This window comes from Cebus imitator, unplaced genomic scaffold, assembly GCF_001604975.1.
Source record: "Cebus imitator isolate Cc_AM_T3 unplaced genomic scaffold, Cebus_imitator-1.0 Scaffold575, whole genome shotgun sequence".
Lineage (NCBI taxonomy): Eukaryota > Metazoa > Chordata > Mammalia > Primates > Cebidae > Cebus > Cebus imitator.
Genome location: NW_016107890.1, coordinates 992,223 through 1,009,282, shown reverse-complemented (window position 1 = coordinate 1,009,282; position 17,060 = coordinate 992,223). Strand labels below are relative to the sequence as shown.

Here is a 17,060-nt window from a genome sequence, read left to right as displayed (position 1 = left end):
CTATGTAGAACGTCAGTATACAAGCCTCTGCTAAATTATGAGTCAAATATTTGAGTGACAAATAGCTTTTTTCTGCTCTAGCAGAAAAATTAACTGCCCTTGTACCCAACAACTTAAGCCTTATCTGTAGTTAGGAAGTTATTCTTTAGTTACGTATATAAAATATTTAAAGTATGCTGACTTTAAAAAGTACTGAGAGATCACAAAGATCCACCAAAATATTTTCCCTGAAGAGAATATTTTCAAATTATTTATTAATCCTAAAATTGAATTATACCAGTCCTAAAACTGAAACTTAGAATGTCTTGATTCAGATGCTTCCTGTTCATATAGTAATAGAGCATATCCACTTTTTAAACCCACTAAATAAGGAATAAAACAAGTTTCTTAAACACACGCAAGTCAAAATATGTTATGAAAATACTTAGTAAAGTTATTTTTGTACTATTTGCTAAAGCTGTATATAATTCATAATTTATCATTTCTAAAAGTTTTAAACTAGCTCAAGACTACACTTTTAAGCTAGGAGCTGGATAAATGCTTTCGTTTGCCTATTGGTGAAGCCGTTAAAACTTTTAATACTCAGGTAAGTGTAGAATAATCTTAATAGCAAAAGTTATAGTTGTTTAGCCAGATAAGCTTATCAATAATATTGTATAAATAAAATAATATTTAAATAAGAGAAAACTTCATCCATTAGGGAAAAAATTATACATGTTTTTCACATGGCATAAAAGCACTCTTCAATTCTGTAGCTCATGAAAGTAGCCTGAATATTTAGCAATTGTGGCTGTAGAAAAGCATGTTGACAGTTTTACATTGAGTTTGAGAGAATATGTTGAACTTGCTATATTTTTTTTTCTTCATTTAGTTACAAATTTAGTTACTTTATAATCCAAGGAACTCAAACGTTTAATTGTAGGTATTTTAATCTCATTAGTTTCTTAAGTTATCTGTTTCCTTACTTTGGTTACCCAATGCCAAAACATTGCAGTGATGACTGAAAATTTTGTTCAGTCATCCAGCTGTTTTCAAATATAACACTGTTTTAGCACATAGGAGTTTGGAAAATATTCATTGATCAACTTTCCTGGATGCTTAGTATTGTCTAAAATTTTCATTAAAAAATTCAGTACTTAGAAGAGAAACATGTTACTGGAATACGTTTGCTTCATTAAATAAGTTAGAAGCATTACAAACTCTTTTCCACTATATTAGTTGATGTTCCTTATCTACATATGGTACACGGTGGCAGCAGAAAGGGACATTGAAAACATGCTGGTAGTAACAAGTACCAGATCTATAATTAAAAATTTCCCACAGGTGATCCACAAACTTGAGTCTGCATATGTACACTTGAAAGGTAACTGCACCTTTGAATAGAAACAAACCAGTGATCTAAAGCAAAGTACAAAAGACCAGAACACACCTTTGTTGAGGAATCTATTAGTAGTCACCATTCTTGTAAGTAGACGTAATTAATCAGTAAATATCTCATGGAAAGTGTAATTGAGGTTTAATTTTTTCTTAGTACAGTTGTGCTAGAGATACAAAGAGGGAAAATTCTGTTATAACTCTAAAGAAAGTGATAAATGATAAGCATTAACTAAAATTAGTTATTTTACATAAGCTGTGCTATAAAAGAGAAAACTAGAGCCAATTGAAATTTGCCATCAGGAAAGGAAAAATTAGTTTTTTCTAAAATTATTAACATATAGTCTACAGCTTCTTCTTCTGACCTGTATTTTACATATACATGTGTGATATGTGTATATAATTTCTACAAATAGAGCTGATTTTTCTCTAATATTTTAATTACTCCTCATTATTGAATAATTTCTCTTTTTTTGTAGTTCCTGAAATCTCTCTGAATACCTACATGATAATCTTACATTTATGTATTGCATGGACTGATGATAATTATGCTATGGTTGAAGGGAGGCCACGTATATAATTAAGGAAACAGACACCTGTGGTATATTACTGAAGCATGACAACTGAATTTAAATACTAAGCTCATTATTTAAATTCACTCATTTAAAAAAGGTCTTTATTTCTTCTCCCCTAATTAAAGATTATTTAATGTGTAATTAATGTTAGCTGCTACTTTCATTTCAGTCAATAGCAACAATTTCTTAGTTTGTGATTAAAAACTAAAAAGCAGGTTGGCCTGAGCTGCATGTTTATCCTTATGTTTCAGTATTACAGTACTGTATTTGGTTACAGGTGAAAACAGCATTTCCTAGATGTTAGATGTTTAGAAAAATGATTTGCTTCACATGGGTGAGGAACTATTTTTAAAGTTTACCTACTATGGTTACAAGATCATTTAATCATTTATATATTTCCTAAATACTAAAATATTTTTGCCTTACTCTTAGGAAAAAGAACAAAACAAAATTTAAAAGGTAAAATTGTATCTTTGCAATTTTGTCTTTTTTTTAAAGTTTTTCTTCTTTCTCAGAGATTCTTGTTCTGATACTTTATCTCTTAATGAAACTAATTTTCTATCATACTACCTTACATGTATTTTCTGTTCATTTTTTTCTCTATTTATGATGATATGGGAGATGTACGTTTAAGTTCACATCCTTTTGAAACCCAGTTTGTCACTTTATACTCTAGTGAATTGAGTAAACTGTGTTGAAGACTTTTATTGGGCAGCTGAAAGTACTTAGGCTTTTTTATTCTTTATTATACTGTTGTTCTCTCTTTAAAAAATTTCTGATTTTTTGCTGTTTGTCCAACAGCTTTCTAGTCAGTTTGCTAAAGCAGGTGGATTTCATAAAGTTCTACCAGAAGCGTTATTTTAAACAAATTGTTTCACTATAGAGTAGTTATTCTGGTGCCTCTTGCTAATTCAACCTATTAAATTTGACCAATTGGACCAGTTTAGCTTTTAGTGATAATCTTCCTACACGATTACTACAATAATACCCTTACTTAATGAACAGGCTGAGAGCTTGGTTTTTAGTACAAGTATATCAAATGCACATTTTGGTCTAATTCCACACGGTCAAGTATTGGTGTTAATATTCAGCTTTGGCCATTAGAGAATGAACTTCTGAATGTAAGAAGCTGAAATTTTATCCCAGAAAAATAAAATTATTATAGTCTTTTTGTCAATAATTTTAATAGCCTAATACTTAAAATTTGGCATTATATTATTGCAGGAGTAATAGTTTCTCAGCATTGTTAGCTTCCAGATTGCTCCTGCAATTACTATAGTGCATTTAATATATTGTAGTACCACATAGATGCCCGCTTAACTGAGGGCAGTGAAGGGGCAAAATATGTTTGGGGCTGCTCAGTCTCTAACATGGTTTTCTTTATTTGCTTTATGTCTGGACTGAAGATTAATCATGGCCATTATTGAATATTATTTTCAAAATTTTTCTCATTGTGAAAATTTGAAGTGGAAAAGTTGGTTTTCTGACTTCGATTTTATCCTTACAAGATGTATTTATCATTAATTATTGGTCCATTTTGATGTTATATATATTTACATTACAACTGATAGAATTTCAACATTAAACGATATAGGGAAATTTTCTCTTTACATGGAATGCTTATCTATATTTAAAAATAAATATTGGATAGCAACAAATCTGAAAGACCAGGTATTTACTGTGTTGCTATACTAGTTGAAATATGACGATATGAGGCACATAATCATTGATCATGCACAAAGTTTTAGATTCCAGAAATGATATTGAAGTAAGCATTGAGCTATTTGGCCTTACCACACCAGCGGTAAATAATATGTTTTGGCCAAATATCTCTATTTGCATGTCTAATTTAGGCCACTTACACAGTCCATTGAGAGAGGCACTGAAACCAGAAAAGTGTCATGTGTAAATTAACCTTTATAAAGATTATTAATTATGTTTTTAAACATAAGTAAAATCCAATTAACACTGAACTGCCTATATTGTTTAATTTACTAAAAAAAATTTAAGTCGTATTTGGAAAACTAGAAAGTGAAATTCTTTTGGATATGCAGATGTATCTTGTTAACACAATTTGTGCATTGCAAATAACGTCTGTGTAATTTTAAAGTTTAAAAACTAAATTATAATAATGCCCCATGGTAACTAGTAAAGTTTTTGTTTTTTGTTTTTTTGTTTTTTTAAAAAAAGCTAATATGTTCTTTTGAAAATAAGGGATTGCTATGTTTTTAAGCATATGTTTGTAAGATATACATGTTGGGATATAAATTAATTTGGCATTAGCTTAATTTGCTGTACAAAAATTCAGGCTTAAATGCATACGTACTGTAGATGTGGCCTTTATCTCAGCAATGCTATATGAAAGCAGAGACTGGATTGGTTTCTCTTAATAAATGCTGCTTAAGCAACAGCTGGCAGTAGTCCTCTTTTAAAAAAAAAAAAACAAAAACACACACACACACATATTTAACTTAAAAGACCAGTTTCTTTCTGAGATGAAAGCAGAGAGTTTTTTAAATCAGAATAGATATATCTATAGAATTTTTTTAATAGCAGTATTCATTATAACAAAAGTTGATCTGTAGCAAGTAATTTAACCTGGAGCAAATAAGGGAAAAATTATCTGTTAGATTAAGGCATAATCACTCTAGTTGTCATTGGATTGAGAACAGTAAATGGGTAAGTTGCTTAAGATTAATAAAAATTTTTACGATTTCTCTTATGATTTTTGCTTTGGCATTTTTGTTGTTGTTGTTGCTTCTTTTGTTTTACATCAATCTCATGCATATAATTTTGCCATGTTTTAAACCTCCAGTATTGTCAATATTAATGCATCTTGATTTGCTTTTTTCTTTTTTTTTTAAAAGAAATTTCTATGTATCATTGAAATGTATAGTGAGGCTTGAAGCAACAATCTGGGTGCAAAACGCATATGCATGTTTGATATAAAGAAGGCTTTAAAATAATTAATTTGAATTTTAAACACATGTAAATAATCTAGTTTTTTATCCTCAACACTAGGTTTAGAATAAAGTTCTCCACTTTATAAGGAAGTCTTTACTTTTACCTATACATTTGAGTATATGAAGTTTTTAACCACTAATCATCCTCTTAGTAGCCATATTTAAGTCAGTTTACTTTTCAGTTAAAATTTGCTTGAGCTCAAAGCTCTACTTCACTGTTAAATCATTTATTATTTTTAATTTTCATATTCTTTTTTGGAAATATAGATATATCATTAAGTCAAAGGTAGCTTTCTTCAGTCTTTGTTATACCAAAATGCTTTTTAGCCAATTTGTATTAGAACTTTTCATTAAGAGTTTTATTTGCTTCTTTTAGTTTCAATTATGTTCAACTAATTTGACTGTAGATGAGATTTTTAATGCAAGCTTGTAAATGGCAATATCATATCATTATACTGTGAATAGTATGCATACATACTAATGTAGAGACTGTATTTTGAATTGTGTGCTGTCTTGTTTTGACAGTTTCATTCTTAAGTTCTGTTTACCAGAAAGCTCAATAATCTTATAACATTGTAAGAGCCTTAGGAATAAGATAAACCTGTTACAATCTTAAGAAACTTATTTTTAGTAACCTCAGTTGAGTTACTGGAATTCGCAGCTTACTTTTCTGGACCTATAATCTAGTTATACCAATGTTTTAAACATTAAACTTAAAACTCAGGGGGGAAAAGGTTCCTCAACTTGAGATCTTCTCTCCAGATCTCCATTCTTTGGAGTTTCCATGAGTGTGACCTGAAGAACTTGGAACCATTGAAATTCAAATGTAGGTAGGTAAGTGTTCACACCAGCGCATGCGTTGATTGCCTTATATCTCTTTGTATATGCATCTGTATTGCACCCCCTCAGTGCCTTTCTTCCTCTTCCTCCCCATAGATCATGTAGGGCCTGTGTCATTTTGAAATTACGTAATTTCGTAAATCTGTGTTTAGTCAGTATTTGTCTGTGATGTGTGTCAGGAGCAGTTAAAACAGAGTCTTCAGACGTTTATGACATTGTGCTGTCTGAAGACTGTCTTTCACACATAAGTGTTTGCTATGTATGGGCCTGGGTTACATTTCTGTGAGTTGATGTGTTTGTTGAGCTCTGATAACACTCCCCTGGAGTTACTGATACTCACTGAGGGATGCAGAAGTCCTAGTCTTGCAATTGTTTCTCTTACTCTCCCTAATGTATCTGAGAACAAGAACTATTTCTACTTCTAAGACTTTTTTCCTATTTGTCTTTCACTTAAAAGTCATACTCCTGATAACATTCATGATATCATGGATGTCAGCTATTATCCTTTGAAAAACATTTGCAAGCTTTCTTTGGGCAACAAACAAAAAAGATGATCAAACTAATCATTTGTTTCTGTCAGTAAGAATACCAACTTATCCTACACAATCAGGACCCCTACTTAATCTTTTCAAAAAACAACCGCGGCCACCTACTGAATTGTAACATTTAAATAGCAACTGAAATAGGTAGCAGACTCAATCTGGAATAATCTTTTAGTAATAAGTAGAGTTTCTACTCAAATAAGCAAGATGAGATGTTAAATGCTTTGTTGGTATAATTACTCTGAAAATATCAAGAGTGCCAAAATCTGGGATTCTTACTGTGCTGTTATCTTATTTCTTTTTTTTTCTGTTATCACTTCTGCTAAGCACATCATTGAACTTCAGAATATTTACCATGTTTCCCACCCACCTTCCAATCTCTTATAAAAATTAAGTAGTCCTGGCTGGGTGCAGTGGCTCACGCCTGTAATCCCAGCACTTTGGGAGGCCAAGGCAGGCAGATCACCTCAGGTCAGGAGTTCAAGACCTGCCTGGCCAACATGGTGAAAACTGGTCTCTACTAAAATACAAAAATTAGCTGGGTGTGGTGGCAGGCACCTGTAGTAATCCCAGCTACTTGGGAGGCTGAGGCAAGAGAATTGCTTGACCCCGGGAGGTGGATGTTGCAGTGAGCCCAGATGCTGCCACTGTATTCCAGCCTGTGCAAAAGAGCAAAACTCTGTCTTAAAGAAAAAAAAAAAAAAGGGTAGTCCTTTGACAGTGGTTCTTAAATTTTTGGTCTTTTGATTTTAGATGTCTAAAACTTACAGAAGCTCTAGAAGAATTTTGTTTATGCATTTGGGTTATATTTGTATTCACTGAATTAGAAATTTAAGTGGAGAAAAATTTTAAAATCATTTAGTACTTCATTTTAAAATAACAAACCCATTATATGTTAACAGAAGTAACATTTTTATGAAAAATATTTTCCCCAAAAAATTGCTGCCAAGAATAGCAGTTTAGTTTTTTATTTGTGGTGATGAAAACAATGGCTACTAATACAATTTGGTGCCATTACTGGTGCATGCTAAAGTGCCAGCAGTTTTACCTACCATTGCTTTTGTACCATCAGTACAAATGTCGACACAGTGGCAAGAGCGAATAAAATCTTGGCATTTTTATGAAAATAGCTTTGATTTTGTAATCCTCCGAAAGGGTTCCAGGGACGCTTTGAGAACCATATTCTAGGTTGAAAATTTATATCAACTTGTGAAAGTAATCCTGTAATCCCAGCACTTTGGGAGGTCGAGGCGGGTGGATCACCTGAGGTCAGGAGTTCAAGACCAACCTGGCTAACATGGTGAAACCCCGTTTCTACTAAAACTACAAAAAAATTAGCCAAGCATGGTGGTGCATGCCTGTAATCCCAGCTACTTGGGAGGCTGAGGCAGGAGAATCGCTTTACCCTGGGAGGTGGAGGTTGCAGTGAGCCACAATCACACCATTGCCCTCCAGCTTGGGCAACAAGAGTCAAATGAAGTCTCAAAAAATAAAAATAATAAAAGTGTCTTTCTTTTTTTGGCCTCTCCCCCTCGGGGGCCTTCATTATATAAGACATGGCAGGCCTGTAGTCAGGGTGAACAAATTTTAGAATTATTTGAGATGACTGTTGTTTCAGTTAGCATCATAGAAGTAGATGTAAAAGAGAGCACCCAATTGGTCCACAGTGAGTTCATCCAGTTGGATGGCTATATATTTTTCTCTTTTGTGTAGTATGTGTGTTGTATGTGAGTACATAATGAATTTGGCTCCTGGGTAGTTATAAAACACATTTTCACAAAGCAACGTGATTTTCATGAATTACGGCATTACCTATAATGTGCCATTTGGCTATGTTAACTTTTTCTCCCAATCTGCCACAATTTCAAATATTACTGCTTCAATTTGTATGCAAAAGATTGTTTAAGCATTATAACATTTCTTGAATTTTCACCTTTTTCCCTGGAACCAAAATTTGTAACATTGTAAAAGCTGTCCAAAAAAGTGATAGATAGGCCAAGTTAGCAGAACACGAAGAGCATTATCTTCTAAGTGGTATTCTTCTGTTATCTTCTTCATAAACTGTGTTATTCCTCTGATGTCCCTGGACTGTTGGATTTTTTGTAGTTTGTACCAACAGAACTGAGGGGGTGTGTGATGCTTACATATATGCAGACATATAGTGGAGTTTGACTCACATTCAATGCATGCGCTAGTGCTCACGCTTACATACCTGAAATTTAATGATTCAACAGCTCTGCAGTATTTGACAAAGTAGTCAAAATGAATACATATATAAATAAAAATACTGCTAAAGAACAAGGATCTGCAGAGGTGACCCACTAATAAAGAGCCCTATCTACTGGTAAGTAACCTAAGTGATTTCTAACTTGGAAAGTTCCTTGGTGCATGACTATTACAAATACTATAACCATAATGCAACTATTCTGCCAATATAATATAGATATAACACTATAATGTGTATTTTACCTTTAAGTGTTGTGAATCATTAATTGCTTAATAGCATATTCAGAAAAAAATTTAACATCAAAAGTATGAATACAGATTATTTAGTTGAGTATATTTTAATTCATATCTCCTTTTAGTATAGAATTCATAATTTCATTACAAAATTTGAAAGTGTTTTATTAAAGTATTTGAACTCTAAACATAACCTTCCATTTTTACCGTCTTTATTTTTTATTATTTTGGTAATAAACCCCTTTCTAGTATAGATGGGCTTCCACAACTAAACCAGATAATTATCTGTAATTACCCAGTCATAGAGTCATAGTTTTCAGGGACAATAAGCCTCTGTTGACTACCTCCTCATACTTCACGCTAAAAGCAGGAAGAATTAACAACAAAGACCACCAGGCAGTAAATCAACTGGCATGTGAGATAGCTCAATTCTGTATGTTCTTTTCTGAAAATCGCCCTCCAACTTCCTTATCTATAGATTAAGAACTATAAAGAGTAATAAAAAATTAGCAGGCCAACCCTGCCAAGGGATTGGAGCTATGAGGAACATGTGTTTTTGTAAGAAAGAGTTTTGTCTTTAGATTGCATAGAGATAAAAGAATTTGGGGATAATTATTAGCTTGAAAATGGCATATTATTTTAAAGAGAAAAGTAATTTTGAAAGAGCATTTCTGTATCTTTGGATGAACCAGTTATTGACATTTATAGTGTTTTGCATAAACATATGAATGTTTATATGCCTTTCTTAGCTTATTCTAAGAGGTAGTGCTTTTGGTTTTTATTTTAGTTTATTTACCTTCAACTTTGCTACAGGTATTCTATTATTGTCATGAAGAACCCTTATGGAAATTCAAGGCATGTTTAGTACTTCAGAATCAATTTGTTGCTTAGAAAATGAAGGCAAACAATGATGGCAAAGCCATGTTAACCTTATTCTCTTCGCCTCTCTAAGCCAGACTTTCCTGTCTTTTACTGAGATAATATGTCACTATAATTAAATAAAACTTTAAAAAGAAAAATATTTTAGGTAACTCATTTTTTTTTTCTTGTACCTCTCTTCCTAACAGTCATCAAGAACACTCTGGTTGCAAATACTCAGAACCAATCATTTTTGTGTATTTGTTATATATTTCTAATTTTGTATTATGGGAAGTATTTTTAAAGGATTCTAAGATTTTTTCCTCCTTTTTTGGTCTTTATTAAACTTGCTATTTTTCTTATACTTTTCATATTCTGTGATTTCCTGTAATGCAAATGTTACTGTAACTTTTTCACTCAAAAACTAATGTTAATGTTTGTTTATACCTATTAAAAGCCTGCTTTTTAATGGTGTAAGACCCTGTTTAAATAACTAATGATTTGATATAGTCTTCAAACTATTTGTATTTCTGAATGCCTTTTGGTTAGTCAAAGGATTCAAAACTAAACTCTTCTGAACTGATGTTTAAAATGTTCAATATAATCATATGAATGTACTTCATTTTTCATTACTGTAATTTAAATAACATTGAGTTTCCAATAGGGAAAATAAGAGGTGTTTTCTTCCTGTAATGTTCATTTGATAACGTCAACACTTGCTTTTCTGTTGTTGTTGTTTTTACAGATTCGCTTCAAGCTCAGCTTATCAATATGGGTGTTATTCCTACCTTAGTGAAATTACTGGGCATCCACTGCCAAAATGCAGCTCTTACAGAAATGTGTCTTGTTGCATTTGGTAATTTAGCAGAACTTGGTAAGTCTTAGTCATGAACCACAAATGTAATTAACTTATTAATGTGCTTACAATACATTTTTCTTTAGATATTAAGAAGCTAGTAACCCATTTAGATTGAATTAGTTTATTTTTTTAAGCATTTTAGATATCTGCTTCAATATTTTAAAAAGTAAATCCAATTAGCTGTTATGGTTGCTTTGTTTACAATTAGAGCTATTTTGTTTCCCTAATAATTTTATGTATTAATGTTTAAAGCTCACACTGTGCATTACATAATGGAGTTGAATATTTGAAATTGTCTCCACTTGACTTTAGTATTTTTACATGAGGGATGGCAATTTTATGTCCAAGGGTAAAAATAAGATTGAAATGTATTACGTTTTGGCCAGGCGTAGTGGCTCATGCCTGTAGTTCCAGCACTTTGGGAGGCCGAGGTGGATGGGGATTGCTTGAGCTCAGGAATTCGAGACCAGCCTGGGCCCATCTCTACACAAAATACAAAAAATTAGCCAAGTGTGGTGGCTTGTGCCAGTAGTTTTAGCTACTCAGGAGTCCGAGGTAGGAGTGTTGCTTGAGCCCAGGAGGCAGAGGTTGCAGTGAGCCAAGATCATGCCACTGCACTCCAGCCTGGGCGGCAGAGCCAGACCCTGTCTCAATAAAAGAAAAAGAAATTTATTACATTTTATATAAATTGCTTGCTTCTCAGATAAAGAGAAATCTAACAGACTAAGGTTCTTCATCCTCTTTTCACAAAATCTCAAAATATGAAAGAGGACTTTTTTCTATGAATACATTCTAATGTTACAGCATTAGAAAACAAAATCTGCAGAACCCTTGAAATTCAGAGGGCAAACAAAACCAGACTAATGCTGGAAACACATCCTAGTCATAACACAGAGGAGGAGATGGCCTTAGTACCTCCATCTCTTTTCCTTTTTCTTTGTTATGGATTATCCTTTCTTCTCTTTTTTTCCCCCATCTTATTTCTCTCCTTTCTTCCCATAACTCTTGGCAGAAAGTTACAACTCCAGGTCTGAATCTACCCCACAACCACATTAATAATAAATTATTTATTATGGGCATAGTGAAATGAAATGGTGTTTTGCCATAACTAAATACAGTAGTTACAACAAACAAATACATCAGTTGTTACATACCACATTTCATAAATAAAAGCACGAAGTCACTAATCTTGGTTTTTCTAACTGAAAGCCCATATCCCTACATACTATATATTAAAATCTTGATTTTAGTATTTTACTTTTGTTTTGTCTTCAAACTAAGGGATAGGAATTATTTATTAAAGATATTTAGTAAAAATTATTCTTACACAGTGGGTCATATCCTAGTATTTGTAAATTCCCATCCTCTCTCTTCATCTGCTTTTTCTTATTTTTTATACTGGCCTAATTAACACATTTTTTCTGTCATTCAAATGAGACCAAGAATAAAAGAGCATTCATTTAGTATTTGACAAAATTATTTTTTTCCATGATTAAAATGGAATGTAGGAGTTTGTGTTCAGTATGGTTGGCGGAAATAAAACAGAAATTGTTTTATAATCCCATACTGATAGTGTAACAGAAACATGATTGGTTCAAATCTTTCTTCACTTGCCTTCAGTCTTATGAAAATTTAAGAATGCAGGTCCTTTGCTGTTACATTTTAATGTGAGCAGTTTCTAGAACAGCACTGTCCAATACAGTAGCTACCAGCCATGTGGCTTACTGAGCATTGAAATATAAATTCTCAATTGAGATGTGTTCAGTATAAAATGCACAATAGATTTTAAAGACTATGTATGAAAAATATAAAATATCTCACCAATATTTCATGTTGATTGCATGTTGATAATTTGAATATATTGGGTGGGATAAAATTATTAAAATGTTTACCTTTTTAAAACTTTTTTAGCACATCTACTAAAAAATAAAAATATATATATTGTTCTATTTTTGGCTCTCATTAATAATTTCTGTTGGACAGTGGTGCTCTAGAAAATGAACTGCAACAGAGAGTTATCCTTCACCCTGTTAGGGCCCCTCCCTTTTGAAATTTTAGGAGAGTACGTAGAAGAAAGCAAAAAGATTAATGAAGTTTATCTCATCTAACTTAAGGAAAAGTCAGTACCAAGTAAGGAAATTGCAATAATTCTTGGATAGGCTGTACTAAATAAGAACTTATATAATTGTAGCTGTTTGCTGAGGACTATTTCATCCCTTTTATGGTTTTGTGTCTAAGTCTTGTAAATGCTCCAATTTCAGGAACTGTGCAGAACTCCTGCTTGACCTTGTGAGGAGAGAGTTGCTATTGGTACATTATACCCCAATAAATAGTCATTATCCACTTCTCAAATAAGAGTCAAGGAAAAGTATTAGTCATTATTACCTCCTCTTGTGAACAAAACATAACAAGATCTATGGTAATGGAAGAGGGTGGATTTGAGTTTAGTCATAGAAGTCTTTTTTTTTTTTTTTTTTTTTCTTTAAAAATACTTATTTCATGTAGCATGTCCATATAAGGAGTCTTAACATTTTACAGTAAAAGAAGATCCTGGATCTGTATTAAACCTTCCTCACCTTTACAAGCATCCCTATGAAGTAAATTGGGCCTAATCCTTACAGTTAACCCAATCTTGTGATTTATTTAGGAATACTAATTTAGGATCACACATACAGTAGAGAGCTGCTTTGAGAGGAAAATTCATTTATCTATGTTACAAACACAATGAATATTGAAGTATTTTTAGAGTTGTAAGACAGCTTAAATATTTGAACCCTCAAATACTTCAATATGTAAATATTGGCATAGGTCTTTCTGTGTCTAAGACGTTATAATAATATAAATATAAAATATTAACATGTCTCTAAAAGTGCCTTGCATCAACCCAGGTTACAAATTGCTCACCTTAGGGGAATAGTTTTCAAACTATTTGACTATGGCCTATAATAAATACATCCTTATATCACCATTTATCGTATTACACACCTGAAACTAAACAATACTTATTATCCTTAACATATCCATGCACTCTGATCCTAAACTGATTACATGATTTTATTAGTGGATCTCCATCTGCCATTTGAAAAATACAGCCTTATAGATTTTCTATTATTCATAAATCATTTGGAAAGCAGTTTTTTGTATTAGAGAAAAATTCTGATGTACAGTCTTTTTAATAGAAGACCTGAATTCTCACACAAAGCATCTTTAAGTGATAAGTCAAATAGTATTTCTGATTCTAGTATCTGTATTCTTACTGTGTACATAATAGGCATAGCTTGTCTTACAAGTGTAATTAAAACCTTCGGTTTATTCAACTTTTAAAGTAATTAGGCACTTAAAAATGTTAATGGATATGACAAATTCTCAATGATTATGTCTGCTTTGCTGAGTATTGATACAATTTTTTCTGAGGTAATATATACTTGCTAACTGATATTTTAAAGTTTCCATAATATATACCATGCCAGCCTGTGCTTTCTCACTAAGCAGTGTTTTTATGGAGCCCTATGGACTCCAGAGATACCTGCAAAAGTGTTGTTGGAAGAGTCAAAGGCAGGGAATGCTTTAATATTTAATCCAACCATTTTATCTTGTGGGAGAAAAGTGAAAGGTTTTTCAAAAGCTAAATACCCAGAAATAAGCAGAAATATTTGCCCTATAATAATTCTGTCAGTCAACTTTGTTAACCAACCCTTTTTAAACAAATACTCTTTAGGATAGACAAAGTTATCAGCCATCTACCTCTTATACTTTCCAGTCTTATGCTTCTTTTAGGTGTCTGAATGGATAGTGCTTGATATGAATGACCAGATCAATACAGTAATACCAGTGGCGATAGGGAAATGGGAGTGTATTAATCTATTTGCACTACCATAAAGGAATACCCAAGACTGGGTAATTTATAAAGAAAAGAGGTTTAATTGGCTAATGGTTCTTCAGGGTGTACAGGAAGTATGATACCTTCATCTGCTTCTAGTGAGGGCCTTAGGAAGCTTACAATTATGGCAAAAGGTGAAGGGGAGCAGACATGTCACATGGTGAGATGAGGGGGCAAGAGAGAGAAAGTGGAGATCCCAGACTCTTAAACAACCAGATCTCACATGCACTAACTTACTTATCACCAAGGGGATGGTACTAACCGTTCATGAGGGATCTGCCCCCATGATCTAATTACCTCCTACCTGGCCCCACTTCCAATATTGGCAATTACATTTCAACATGAGATTTGGAGGGGACAAACAGCCAAACCACATCAGGGAGTTTTAGTTGGACAAATAACAGAAAAATAATTTGGGGACAAACATAGAGCACTGTATACTGATGGAGCCTTGACCTGGTAGGAGAGATTAAGAGGTAAGTAGAGAATTGCAAAAACAACTTTGTCTGCCTTGCTGATTTCGCTGGTATATAGGTAAAATATGCCATTGAAAAACTGCTTCCAAACACTTTGATAGGAGTTGTTGTGTTAAGATAACAGATTTATTTGAGAGGCTGCATAGACCACCTCTGTTCAGCTTAGTCTCCCACTATCTATGTTAAAAGATAAATACGCATCTAATTTAGTTCAGCCCAGTTTCATCCTCTAATGTCAGTGGTTACTGTCCTACCCATTTGGAGGAAGAAAGTATAAACGAAAAATACGTTTACCTAAGACTTCTTGGGCTTCTATCATGAATCTGTTATACCCATATAATAGCTAAGTTATGCATCAACACAGGAGTGGAACATGTATGAGCCAGAATAATGTTTCTCCTTTCAGAATGAGCTTTCTTGCTCGTTCGTTAACACGTACTGTATTTTTATTGACTCATGTAATATCAAGTGTTTTAAATTCATGTCACATATTTCTGAATATGACATATTACTAAATGCTACAGTTATTTTGTCAAAATGTTTTTAATAAAAGTGTTAAATTTGTGTGCTTTTGCTGACTAGTGATGAAATGTAATAGCTTAAAGATGAAATGGAAATAATTTAACAAGTGCAGTCTATTTCAGAATTGGTACAGAAAGGAAGGTATAGCTCTGCTTTATTAAGCTTCATAAACTTTGTAGGATTAAGGATGTTTTCATTTTTTCCAAAGTAATGTAAAAAGATTGTTTTCCTCCTGATTGTTATTTATGCATACACAATATTAAAGAGAAATTGGTCTTCAACCCAACACTCTTTAATATAACCAAGGAATTTTTTTTGTCCTCTTTGAGTCCCAATTCATGTATATACATAATTTTTCATACTTAAAATCATAGCATGAATATAGTTTTAAATTATGCATTCTTATTTAACATGGAATAAACGGAATGAGACCTCACCTCTTTTAAAAATGTAGTTGGAAACTAACTAAAACTCTATGGTTAAGAGATTTCTTTTTAAAGGCTTAAGATCTCAAGGACTGGGAGGCCTAGGCAGGAAGATTGATTGCAGCAGGAATTTCAAGACCAGCCTACATAACATAGTGTGACTTCCCTGCCACCCACTCTCTAAAAGCAAAAAGCAAACAAGAACAACCTCAAGGAAAGAGAATAAAGAAAAACAGAAGATTATAGAAGAACATTTTGGGACCTGGGAAGAATGACGGGCAATAACTTATTGTCAAACCTTTGACATCTAAATCCTGGATAAAAAACCAGGAATTTTGCATTTCACAATTTTCAAAGCACTTGGGATTTGGTGGCATCAAGATTTCTAGACTCTCTTTCCCTTTTTACACCTTTTGATGAATAACCCTTAGCTATCCAGGGAAAACACTTTGCTTTTTTTCAGGACAGATGAAAAAGAGAGGGCATCTTGATGGGGGAATATCAGACTAAATTGAAGTAAAAGGTACCACAGTACCAATCCATAAACAAGTGGAGTGAAATCTGAATGCTGAGAACCACAGTTTTATTGTCCTATTTGTCTTCCAGAACATAGACTTAAAGTTATGTATATGGAGGGTTCTCTACAAAAGGCCAGCAGATTGCCCTATAGGGAATCTTGCAGTCAACAAGATTATTGCTACTCATAGCGCCTAATTAGTTTTTTTCTTTATACATTTTATTTTCCTAGTTCCTGTTTATCAATGGCAGACAACTCAAGAGATAAGGGCAACTTCTAACAAGGAAGATAAATAGAAAAAAGCTACAGTATGCTATTCTTAAGGAGAACAGAAAAGAGCTTGAGCATTAAGAACAATCACTAAGATGAAAGACAAAATTTGGAGAAACATTTGTAAAAGTAAAGCAAGAAAAAAATGGGGGGAGATAGAAAATAAAAGAAAATATAAGAGGATCAGACCAAGAGTATATATCTGTATATACATATATATATATATACACACAATGGAATACTATATATACATATGTGTATATGTATATGTATATATATACATATAGTATATGTGTATATATGTGTGTATATACGTGTGTGTGTATATACACACACACACACACACACACACACACAGAATGGAATACTATTCTGCCACCAAAAAGAATTAAATCTTGTTTTTTGCAGCAACATGGATGGAACTGAAAGACATTATGTTAGGTGAAATAAACCAGGAATAGAAAGTTAAACACCGATGTGGAAGCTTAACAAAGTTGAC

The 17,060-nt window shown here is 32.8% G+C and overlaps 1 protein-coding gene across 5 annotated transcripts in view; it reads left to right on the top strand.

Moving 5' to 3' along the window:
- RAP1GDS1 (Rap1 GTPase-GDP dissociation stimulator 1) overlaps positions 1-17,060 on the top strand; it is a 100,191-nt gene that overhangs the window by 43,575 nt on the left and 39,556 nt on the right. For 4 of the 5 annotated variants that reach the window (XM_017516199.2, XM_017516202.2, XM_017516198.2 and 1 more), the window contains one exon: positions 10,358-10,486. In XM_017516199.2, the coding sequence (XP_017371688.1) occupies positions 10,358-10,486 (129 nt within the window). Of the gene's footprint in view, positions 1-5,674; positions 5,743-10,357; positions 10,487-17,060 lie in introns of those variants that run through there. The other variant, XM_017516204.2, reaches the window with a different exon arrangement.